Below are 12764 nucleotides of genomic sequence, written 5' to 3'. Positions count from 1 at the left end.
TAGCATTTAATTGAAATACCACAATATTTACGTTTACGAGTTTGTGTATACATATGACATAAAAATATGAATTAAATATGCATATGCCTCCAAAACGTTTGAAAATAGTAGAATAAAGGGGAATGATATCTCACCATATTGCTTAGGCGAGTGTGCGAGAAATATGAATAAAAACATGATTAAATGAACAAACCTCCTTTAACGTGCTGACTGAGAAAAACCAAACAGACATAAAACTTATAGATAATAAACTATTATTAAAACCGAGAACATAGCCGCTGGAATCGGGCCAAACGGATGTATAGAACTCCAGTTCTAAGATAATTAACGTTTAAGCGAGCTGGTACTTACCAGATTCCGAACAGCGAGTTGGAAGTCAGGTTTTGGTCAGTAGCCTTAAAATATTGAAACAAAAATAAAAGTCTTCTGAACTGAAAGTCGATTCCGACCAGAAGTATGAGAAATTATTTGGTCAAAGTTGTTGACCAATATAACCTTAAACAGGTTTAAGTCAAATTGACCCATCAATACCCCTCAATCTCATAAATTGATTGAGTTTTATTGACTAAGGAATAATAATGGATGATTTACACTAAACAACTTACCCGGAATGTTCATGAATCGATAGAAAGTGAAGTCAAAGGTTGATATTGTGGCAAAGTCAAACACCAGAACTTGTATCTTCGAGTAATATGGCAAAAACGGATAAGAACTTGTGGGTATAATGGGGGTGACGGTTGAGGGAGTCTTTATTAGGATTTAGGGAAGAGTGAGGCATATAATTTATGCCTTGTTTATATAGGATATGCAAGCATGGGTCAGTTTTAGTTAATATGCTCGATTAAGAAACCAAATATCGTTTTAATGACTAGATCAACTAAAGAATCATCAAAACTCGTTCTTGATGAAGGCGTTATTGAATGTATACATGTACTTAGTCTAGATTAGTTTTCTTGTGGCTTAAAACAAGTGAGTTGGTCCAAAAATAACCGATTTAGCACAAAAAACGAACTAGGAAACAAAAGAACAAAGAGGATCTGCACAGGAGGTGGCCGCGCCACGCGACCAACTTCACCCCTCATGGACGCACGGTGCGGCGTGTCCATGATGGGGAAGTTTCGTTGTTTGGCAGTTTTAGTCCTTGTACTTGTTAAAGTGTTAATTTTTGATATTTTAAAAGTTTTTAAGCAAGAAATGACAAGTTTAAACAACACAAAGAGTATGAAATGAAAATACCTTCACAAATACTTTTAAATACATGATTTTATTAACAATAAAGATCCGAGTAACGTTTCCGAATCGGTTGAAACATAAACGAATACAAAAAATCCGAGATGTTACAGACAATGACTTTAAATTGCATTTATTCTTTTATACAGTGGTTTTGACAATTAGTTCTTCACCTGATAATGCTTAAAACTAAGTTCATGAGTAATCGGTTATGTATATTTTCTAACCAATGCATATAACCCTAATTGCTTATAACGTTCATGGTTTTGATTTTAGTAAAATTTTTAAGAAAGATCAATAAAAATTTAGTACGTGTTAAAAGTTTGGGTTTAGCGATTAATTAACCTAAACAAACCAACTTAACCAAAACCAAACGGTTATTGTTTTTTAATAACTGAAGGGTTCGGTTGCAGTCTCGGTTATTGCCATTAACCGAACCATACACACCCCTACAATTTATATTCAATATATGGGCTAATGGGCTATTAAGCCACCCATATAATATGGACGCTTTGTCTCACCCCGACTAGCAATTGCGGAAGCGTAAAATGGGAATGTAACGACACCTCTGATATAAACCACATTATTAATAAAGAAACATTACAAACTAATTTACAATATATTACATCGTACTATCTTCGTTTATAAGCTAGGTGATACAATACAAAATCAGTTCGTTAAACTGTCCCACTCCTTACTAGTACATTTGTGTCTATTCACACAGTATCGATCATAATCCGTAACACGTTTCACATCATCAATTTATTCCAGTTTTGGTACACCTGAAAAGTATTATAAAACAAGTTAACTACAAATAGTTGGTGAGTTTCACGAGTTTCAAGGAATCGGTTATGCATAATCACAAGTCATAGCTTGTATATATGCATGTAAGTCTGTCTGTATGTATGTGATGTAATTATGCTAAGCTGCAGTGAAGCCTTGGCTGTTCGTTCATGCTGCGTGCCTCCATTTCCTACGCACAATTAACCACTGTGGCCCCCCTTCCGCCCACAACATGCCCCGAGTAGCTATGTCTAGCACTACATAGCATGTTTGTATAATTATGGTCATTTGCAAACGAGATAAAGTCGTAACAAACCGTGCCAGCCCATTTGGGTTTGTCAAACTAATAGTACTATTCACAAACCACCAGCTCGAAGTTAATCACTGAGTATGTGGGGACTTTTGTGTGTTAGCATTTAGATAATTCACATCACATGTTTTCAAGTATGCAAGTATAAACAACATCCCTTTCACCCCGAAGTTCGTAAAACAGTTTAGAAAGAGGGATCGTCAAACTCACTGTTTAGTAGGTACTCTGTACGATATTAGCTCGTGGTTCTTTTCACTTAGTCCCTATAATCAATATTATAATAATGTTAATATTATAATATTATTCTAATATCCACACTAAACTGGGCTATATATCTAGTCCGGGTACAGATGTCGCACCCAGAACATGTCAATAGGCTTAGATTGTGACGTTGTTCAATGCCTAATGTTTAAAATCGAACTTGGCTCATTTTCATCGTTTCACATGTTAGGCCAAGTTGATCGTTTACGCGTTTAGAAAATAAGTATGAGCATGTAAACTCAGGTAAACGTGTCGATTGATAAAATGATTAAATTTATAAAGAAAGATCATAGATTAGATGTCTGGATTCGCTACAGGGTTCATTTCCGTTTATTTAGTCTGGTTTGGAGAAAAACGCGCACAATTCACCCGAATTGTCCGGATTTCTTACAAAAAGTTCAATTTATTCAATTACCCAAATATATAATATTTGATCACTCTTGATGTTCTGACATTCTAACATGTTCATTAATTACAAACCTGTCGGTTTTTATCATAACTAAATTTGTTTAACTTTCAAATTAGCACAACTAATTATCCGTTTATCGTTTGATTAGGAAAATTTTACACTTACTAATTAAAATATGTAGATTTTTCAGTGTTGTAAAAGTCGGATTTCCTCGGACGTCAACCTTGCCGCCTTTTTCCAACTTGACCACCATTACTCGCCAAGGTCTAACTCGATTAAAAGTCGAAGTACTCGGATTACTCAGCCTCCAAGGTCAACTCGGCCACCAATTTTATTTTTTGTAAAAAAATTAAAAATAACAACAAAACATGAATTTTTTGAATTATGTTTTTTTTTCACATGAGTTATGCTTACTTTGATGTGAATTATGCTTGTCTTAACATATAAATAGTATGCAATAATTATTTTATGTTATATTTATCATGTCCAAGTACAAGCCGAGTACTCTCCGAGTACTCCCTACAAGGGGGTCGCCCGCCTAGCCAGTTTTACAACACTAAGATTTTTATAAAAATATTTCTGGAAATATTTGCTGATTTATTTATTTATAAAAATTCATTTGATATGCTATTTGACCCGTAAATCGTTTGTTTATACCAAAGGATTTCAGAAAAATTCGATAATTTTTCTGATTGATCCAAATGACTTCCAAAATAGCCTGTAAAATTTCCAGTACTTAACATTTTTGCCAACATGCCTCTTGAAGCAAAAAATGACCATAAAAACTTGAACAACGCGGATCCAGAAACCATAGTTAGGGTTCTCCAATTGACCCCAAAACTTATATGTGATCATTTGGTGCATTATCTGAGTTCTCCAAAATATTTCATAAACTTTCAATCAGTTTAAGTATTTTTCACAAATAAACACTAACAAACGGTAATAAATTTGTCAAATATTCTTGGATTGTTTAAAAATTACCAAATTTGGACAGGGACTCATTCATATGATCCCTAATGTCTCTGAAAAGTTTCATGAGCTAACAATATGTACGTCACAATTGAATCCTAAGCAGCCCTTAAACGAGTGTTTCGGTAATACCTTTGCGGTTTTCGACTGTTCCGACCCTTTGCTTGCTATTCCGGGTTCTTGGCCTTCTATCTAGAGTGACTACAGGTACTATATCATAAAACCAAGCATGTATCATCAAAATTCCATTCTTGAAACATAGAGTTTCGGTTAGGGTTCCAAACCGAACTTTTGAACCGTAAAAACGCGATTTAAACCCCCTAATCCGTGTTTATGGACAAAAAACTTATAAATTATGATTTCTAACCATTGTAAGATCAAAAGATATTTTATTATTTTTGGACAATATTTAGGGTTTTTGCATGGTTAGGATTGATTTTTACTAATCAAAGTTCAAGTTTTATGCAAAAACTCTATTAATCAAGCTTAAAATGATCAAAGTTTAGTGTTTACCTTAGGGTTTAGTGTGTGTGTTAAAAAAACCAGATGTTTTTGTCCAGTTTGTTATTGAAAAAGTGTGTAAAATATCTATAAACTTGCTTAAGTACGAAGAAAGTTTAAAATTGGTTATTTTTCAAAAGTGGTGGCGGCAAGATGTAAGGCCCCCATTGGGCCCCATTTTGGCCCATTTATCTCGTTTTGCATGCCCGAACGTGAAATCCCGAGTCCAAGTTTATTTCAGGTTCGATTTTTGGCGAGCAAAATATATCGGGTACGAAAAACAACGCGAAAACAAGCGTTTTTCGGCAATTTTTTTTGTAAATTTAGAAAAACATACTATTTGGTTGTAAAAATCAAAAATATTTTCACGGATCGCTTAAAACATCTCAAATAAGTGTTTTGTAGGTCTTTTTCGGCTTAACGGATGATACAATGCTTGTTTTGGAACTAACTTTCGTGTTTAAAGTCATAGCGGATAGTTAAACAAGTATGTTTTCGTTTAACTGGTTTGCTATTGTAATAAGGCCATAATATCAATATGTTAGCTTATAATATACGTATATCACTTATAGATGCCCCCCGGGATATTCGGGTCATAACCATACTCGTTTGGTTATTCGTTAGTTCGTTACGCAATAACCGGTTAATCATTTATTCGATAAATAAATACTAAGGTGTGCCTGATTTTGTCTCAAATGTCACACGCTCTTATTAACATGGGCGCCGGACTGCTAAATGCTAATAGTCATGGGCTGGTGGGCTAGGCCTGGTCAGACGAGAGATCTTAGTGGATTGAATAAAAGAGGTCATTCGCTCAATCATCGCCTAATCCTGACAAAACAAAGGTCAACTGGAATCTGAAATAGTGAATGATTATAAAATTTCACGAGTTTGAGACTAGTATCATATAGGTGATACACGCTTGATTACTAAATGATTCTATAATTTCTTGAGTCTCGAGTTTGTGACGAGCATCACATTTGGTTTTTTAATTTTACAAATCCGACTGGTTATAGTTTTCCGTATCGGAGTTTTCTGATGGCTCAACTTTCGGTTTTGCATTTGAGCTTGAATGAAATGTTTAGGCCTGAAAATATCAACCCAAAATAATAAATTTGTTTCTTTTCTTTTTTTTTAATGATGTTCAAACAAAACAAAACCGTCGGTTATTGTTTCGGGTTGTTTTTTTGTTCTGTTTGTAAGTTTAATTTTGGTTAATCGGCTTTTTGTCCGCCCCTATGCCGATGTTGATCCTAAAATTCCCAAAAACTTGGCACTGGCACTGAAAATGCTAGGTTCGATACTTGTACGGTATTGTCCAGTAGCCAAAATTCGGTAAATACAGATACCGAACTGAACCGTACCGACCTTGAAACCTTAGTACCCGATAGGCGATATCATTTGCTCATCCCTACACATGAATCGATAAGTTATTGGTGACAAGTATTTGAAAGAGATGCAATCGGATATAGAAAACAAATTATAACATAAGATAAAAAGTGAAATGTCGGTGCCACAAAATTTAGAGAAGCGAGTAACTTGACCTTTTAGGTAAATAGCTTGGAGGTTTTAATAGTTGTTATATGATGGTGTGATAGTTGGACAAATATTTGGTAAAACATATCCATGCTACTTTGTCCATGTTCGATTCTCAAGTAGCGTGGTTTTGACTCTGGTTTTTTTTTATGTTTAGCAATTAGCACCAATTTTCTTTTTCCATGTGAAGTTTCTGCCCTTTAATATTTTGATTTTGTAGCCCATTATTTGATTTTGTGTTATATTTCATTAATTTTTATGAATGTTACTGCTTTTGTTTTGCTCGATTGAGTATCGATAGTCTAGGCAATTTATTTGTTATTATTTATGTTAATTTTATTGTATGTTATCGTATTTCGTTTTACAGATCGAACGTGAATTTCTCGTGTTTTATTTGTTGTGACTGTTCTTGCGTTTAAGTTAACTTTTAACGTTCGTTACATCTATAAAGCCCGAGCGTTATCGGTAAAACAAAAACCCGGGTGTTGGTAAAACCGAGCGTTTTCAAAACCTAGGTATTGATAAAACCCAAGCGTTGTGTTAGGCGGAGAGTCAACGTTAATTCAATCGGTATCGGTTACGAACGGCCCTGACGGCTGCGCCAGGTTGAAAACTAGTTTATAATGAAACTAGGTTAGAACCCGTGTAATACACAGGCGGGTATAAAATTAAAACAACAAAAAAAAATAGATAGAATAATACAAATAATTATAAACATTTTTGATTCGTACACTAAAATTAAAAAATACAAAGTAATAAAACTGAAAAAATAATCCATATAACATTAATTTAAATATTAGATGGTAGCATAAATAAACAATTCACAATTCTTAGTATACTTCCTTGAGCAGGGAATTTCAACTAAGACTTCCGAACCATTTGAAAGTTAAATTCCCCGTAATTTCATGTTGATATCATCATAGGTGATTAATCTAAGACTATGAAAAACATATTGCAAAAAAGAGTGAACAAAGGAGAATATTTTAAGTTTTTAATCCATTTAATTATGACTGGGCAGATTCTCACGGGTGTGGATGAAATCGAAACAAATCTATAAGCAAAATAACCTACATAATCGAACCAAATAACTGAACCCAACCCAATGTCGAATGGTTAGATTCTAATGGAATTAAAAACAATGATAGTTAAAGATATTTTATTACGTTAGGTTGAACCATTACAAATTTGTGCCGTTCATTAGTAACTGGTGTGAAATTGTCACCTTTCCTCAAAGCGTGTTGACTATCATGAAGGAACTATTTGAACATGTTAACTATCTTGAAGTTGTCACTTTTACTCTAGATGTGTTCTAAGCCTTTTAATCCAAGGGGGTGTTTTGGTCATATTCTTAACCCAACAAAAGCATTAAGTGTGACTTATTCTAATGTTTTTTAAGTTACACTTACTTATATAGCAAATTTAAAACCAAATTAAATGAAACAAATTAAAACTCAAATGGGTTGGTCGAGTTTTTTTTTTCCAAAAATGCTAAAAAAATATATATGTTAATTTCAAAATCATCTTATGTGACTCTAAAAGTCAAACTGTGATATACAGTCACACAGTTGCTTAGGTACAATTCAAGCCATTAAAAAGCTCATAAGCAGCTCCAAAGGTTTCCAATTTATTAGAGACCTTGTTATGCTTCTTTGATCCATAGTCTCTAATTAATATTTTTTTGAGTCCCTCAATGGCTGCTGATTTGTCTTTTGGCATCAAAACCCGTTCATCATGAAAATACCAAAAATACCCTTAAATTGGTACCATTCTGCAGCCTGCAATCCTTGAACAGATAATTAAGCAATCTGTCAAATACATCCTCAACTTGGAACACAAACATTTATACATAATTTGTATGGTTACCTGAAGTTGCCATTTGTTCAGTTCAACTAAATTCAATATTTGGAAATCAAACACAACCAAAATTCAAAAAAAAAAAAAAAAGGATCAACATTTATCTCAATTAGTCAGAACAGGATATAAGGTTAAAGGTTTCAAATTCGCTATTTAATGTTAGAATAAAACCAATAAATCAGATAACATGCCTCGTAAAATTTGAATCGATGATGAAGGATGTTGATGATTGCGGATAAACGATTTTGTTAATCCTTTATAATGGAATCTGTAAAACAAAATTAGGTATAGTATATTTAACGATTACATATGAATTCCAGTTTAGAAGAAGATAGAAGATTGATGATGCGGTCGATGAGATTGAGAGACTTGTAGGGTTAAGAAATGGGAGCAAAAACATAGATAAATGACTACATGTTATCGATGAAGAACCAACAGCTTCAGCAACATATCCTTGGATGTAAAACTACACACTTCTCTTGGTGCGCAAGAATAATTTCACCAGTAATTGCAGCTGTCATTGCACTGTTTCCAAAATATAAAAAGACATGTGAAAAAAAAGTGAATAAACCTTATTTTTAGGTGTTGTACAACAACCAATGAGGCAATGGGCATGCAAGAGCAATCCTGCTTATATGATCAATATCATCCTTCTTCAGCTCATTGACCTGTAACCAAATTTTGACCCGTAATTAAAATTCAAACTCCCCTTCAAATGTTATTGAATCAGTCAAATTATTGAATTCCAAATTTCCAATACATAAAATCTAAAAATACATGAATAAGGAATCTTTTAAATTAGAAAATATTATAATTTAAAACAGCTCATTTGGACCCGAACTCATTCTGATCATAGTGCTTTTTGACATGCCCGTTTTGACGTGAACAAATTTGATACTCGACCCGAACTCATTCCGATTATAACTCATTTCGACCTGAACTCATTTTACTCAAAAAACCAATAGACCAGAAATTGTTTGAACTTAAAATGAACCCGACCCGACTGTTAAAATTAACATAAAAACGAAAGAACACAAATAATGAATCTTTTTGGTTAGAAAATAAAGACAATTTTGCTGCACTTTGACAAAAAAAATGACCTGTAGAATATGACATTTCCCTTTTTGTTGCACAGACTGTTTATAATCGATAATTTTTACTCATTCTTGTTCAATAATTTAGAACATTTGTTTGGTTAAAGTAAACATGCTACGCTCATTTTTCTCCAGCATGTTTAGAAGCCTAAATACGAAATACAAAGTAAGCGCGTCACTAAAGTTATAATATCGAAGCTACAAAAGTTGACATAATTTTATTAATAATCAAACTGTGTACCGTTCAAAAATAACTATCATAGCAATTATCTAGAAAACAAATGGATCACCGTTTGGACAATTTACCTTTATGGTGGTGCTTGCCAAGAGATCCATCACAACACACCACCGAATCTAAGCTGCATTTTAAAACAGGAAACACTCAAATCGAATCAAAATTAATAACAAATTCGAATAATTGAAGCGAATCAATATTGAAATAGCATACATAAATCGCAGATTGGATGATGAAGGATAATGATTTTGGCAGTAGATATATTTTGAAAGATTCAAAATTTAGGGTTTGTTTCAATTGAGTGTTGTATACAACAAAATGATCGATAAGTCAAATAAGAAATCTCGTTAATCATGGAATTGATGATGATCGACGTTTATATTATACTATACTACTGTACTGTAATGTAATGGATGAATCCAAACAAAGAGCTATGGTGACTAAATCATCTTCATCATCAATCAAGCGAAAACCCTTGGCCAATCTCACCAACTTCCTCCCATCGAAGAAATCCGTATCCTCCGCTTCAAGTATCGGATCCACTCAGAACCCCACGATTCTCATCCCGCCCGATCAACATGCTCCCTCTAAATCTCAGAAGCTCACGTCAGGTACATTTTAATGTTATTATTAATTGTGCGTCTAGGGTTTATTGTTAATTCTTATCGATTTTGTGCTTGGTGTTGTTGGTTATTGTTGTTTCTGACCGTGTAACCCTAAGTTATCCTTCATGATTTTTAGGAACATAGTGTCATAATTACTTCATACTAATTCTCTCATTAATTTGTATACCAATCAATGATATTATATTCATATTTGTATAATTAAGTTACAAGAAAGTGTTTACAGTCACTGTTTCATTATTGTGCTTATTATTACCTTCTATTGATTTTAAACAACACCGCGACTAAGTTCAGTTAGAAGGGCCGGGTCGTGTAGGAACCTGTTCCGGGTATGGTTGGGTATTTGGCCGGGCATTGGTGGAACAGCTTCCGGCCGGCCCGTGTCGGTTCTGGTTCTGGGTACAGTGACGGGGAGAAACCCAAAACCCGGTCTATACCCGCAGATCTGGTAGGAACTGTTTTTTTGGCCACGTCTGAGTTTAGTATTTTTGTTTCTTAGATCGTTTGGCTGGTGATGAGAATCAAACAGCACAAGTTCAAAGGCACAGCACATGTAACACTAGGAGCACAACAAAGGCTGATGTCTCCTTTCCTCAAACATCTTTACAAGAAAGAATAAACAATGTGAAACAAGGATATGTGTCTTTCGGTTCTTCAACTTTGGGCAAAATCAAGGATCAAGCGAAGATAAGTCAGTCTTCAACAGAGAAGATTAATGACAAAAGGAAGTCAACTGATGTGGCATTAAGTGTTACCAAGAACACAAATGCTAGCACAGACAAAGCTAAAGCCAAGGAAAATGCTGTTCAATCTAACACGGGTCTTACGGTGGCTGCGGTCTCCTTTCATCAAACATCTTTCCATGAAACAAGGAACAATGTGAAAACAGGATCTGTGTGTTTCGGTTCTTCAACATTTGACAAGCTCAAGGATCAGGGGAAGAAGATAAACCAGTCTTCAATGGAGAAGATTAGTAACAAAAGAAAGTCAGTTGATGTGCCATTAAGTTCCCGTATTATGAACAGTATAAATAATAACACAGACAAAGATAAAGGGAAGGAGAATGTTGTGCAATCTAACACGGGTCTTACAATGGCTGATGATTTAATGAGGAGAAAGGATAAAGGAAAGGCGATTGCTGAGTCGCCCCCGTCCAGAAAGAAGTTAAAGAATTACATGATGGACTTTGATGTTCCTCTAAAAGGGGTGGTAATAAAAGAGAGGGATGGCACGGATCAACATGTTCCGTCTAAATCTCAAAGACTCAAGCCAGGTACAATTAAATGTTATTAATATAATAATTGTTCATCTAGGGTTTATTGTTAGTTGAGTTGCAGATTTTGTATCTGCTGTTGGAGAATTGTTATTGTTATTACTATTATTCTAATTGTGTAACCCTAAATTGTCTTTCATGAATTTTACGAAGATCGTATTATCATTTTATAGCCATTTTGTCATAAATTTGTATAGTAATAAACTTTATTATGCTTTATTTTAGTCATATTAGACTATCTGGTTCATGATATTTTATAATATATGAATGAATGAGTTATTACTAATTAGTTAGGCTTTGCAGATCGGTGAATTGGACGGTTTCATTATTGTGCTTATTATAAAGTTTTATGGTTTTTAAAGAGTACCGTGACTAAGTTCAGTATTTTCGTTTCTTAAGATTGTTTGGCTGGTGAGGAGAATCCAGCTGTGCAAGGTCAAAAACACAGAACACAGAATACTAGGAGCACAACAAAGGTTGCTTTCCCTGTTCATCAAACATCTTTCCAAGAAAAAAGGAACGATGTGAAACAAGGATCTGTGTCTTTATGTTCTTCACTGTTTGACAAACTCAAGGATCAGGGGACAATAAATCAGTCTTCAACGGAGAAGATTAATGACAAAAGGAAGACGGCTGATGCACCATTAAGTGGTATGAAGAACACAAATGCTAGCACAGATAGAGATAAAGGGAAGGAAAATGCGGTGCAATCTAACACGGGTCTTACAATGGCTGATGACTTAATGAAAAGAAAGGCTAATGGAAAGGCGATTGCTGAGTTGCCCGATTATCCTTCTAGAAAGAAGTTAAAGAATTACATGATGGACTTTAATGGTCCTTTAAAAGGGGTGGTAATAAAAGAGAGGGATGGAACGGTTACGGGCTCTAATAGTATTTCTACACCTATTAAATACCTTACTTTGGAGAAGAAGGATCAACAAATTAGCTGTCCACCTATTTTAAGGACCCTGAACAATAGGTTTCTATCTCTGCCTTTCTATGTGTGTGTCACCTATTGTACTTATGATCACTAATATTATCTTGATTTTTGGTTGAGTAGGAATGATGCTGATGTGGAAGTTGTATTGGAATCTAAGCAACAAACCGAACCTCCTAATAAAAAGGTATGTTTAACTTTTAACGTTTACTTATAAAAAGATATAACCATTAAAAGGTTGTTAATGGTGATTGATTTTACAGAAAAGGAGATGCTCAGCAAAGGATGTTGAGGTAGGATACAAATTACCAAAAGAATTTGTGGAGGAACAGAGGGCTTACTTTAAAGAAATTGATGACTTTGAACTACAAGTGGAGGAAGTATGAGTTTAAACAAGGTTAGTTGGGTAGGATTTTCCCGACTTCTTTTAAGATTCTTGTATAGTCACTTGAAAATATTGTGGAAGTATCAAATGCTTGACTGATAGTTTGACCAAAAGATGATGTGTATTGCCTTTTTTTACCCTGGTGATTAGTTATATGAAAAGGTAGTTAATAGACCTGAGAAAATAATGATTTAGGCTTTGTTTTAATCATGTTTCATGGTGATCATATGCTGTAGTAAACTGGTGATTTTGTATATGCCTCTTAACTTGTGGTTTGGCAGAGAGGAAAATGTTTATGTATTTATTAAATTTCAGGGTTTTAGCCAAGGGAAAAAAACAAAGATTTTTTTAAATATCAAGTAAT

At 34.2% G+C, this 12764-nt stretch overlaps 1 protein-coding gene across 1 annotated transcript; it reads left to right on the top strand.

Moving 5' to 3' along the window:
- Nucleotides 1-9591: 9591 nt before the first annotated feature.
- Nucleotides 9592-12401, top strand: LOC143566087 (uncharacterized). Its single transcript, XM_077052870.1, has 5 exons — nucleotides 9592-9793; nucleotides 10305-11078; nucleotides 11478-12057; nucleotides 12136-12202; nucleotides 12279-12401. The coding sequence occupies exons 1-5, from the start codon at nucleotides 9592-9594 to the stop codon at nucleotides 12399-12401; spliced, it is 1746 nt and encodes a 581-aa protein (XP_076908985.1).
- The last annotated feature ends 363 nt before the right edge of the window (nucleotides 12402-12764 follow it).

The sequence above is a fragment of the Bidens hawaiensis genome, unplaced genomic scaffold (genome assembly GCF_021521415.1).
Source record: "Bidens hawaiensis isolate Kalapana, Puna unplaced genomic scaffold, B.hawaiensis_p1.1 tig00022689_1, whole genome shotgun sequence".
Taxonomy (NCBI): Eukaryota; Viridiplantae; Streptophyta; class Magnoliopsida; order Asterales; family Asteraceae; genus Bidens; species Bidens hawaiensis.
This window is presented reverse-complemented; position numbering and strand designations above follow the sequence as displayed.

Bases quoted from the DNA above. Each gene is read 5' to 3' on its own strand.
- LOC143566087 (XM_077052870.1), top strand. From the start codon at position 9,592: ATGGATGAATCCAAACAAAGAGCTATGGTGACTAAATCATCTTCATCA. The intron at 11,079-11,477 runs GTACAATTAAAT...TCGTTTCTTAAG, and splicing joins ATCTCAAAGACTCAAGCCAG to ATTGTTTGGCTGGTGAGGAG. The intron at 12,058-12,135 runs GTTTCTATCTCT...TTTTTGGTTGAG, and splicing joins TTAAGGACCCTGAACAATAG to TAGGAATGATGCTGATGTGG.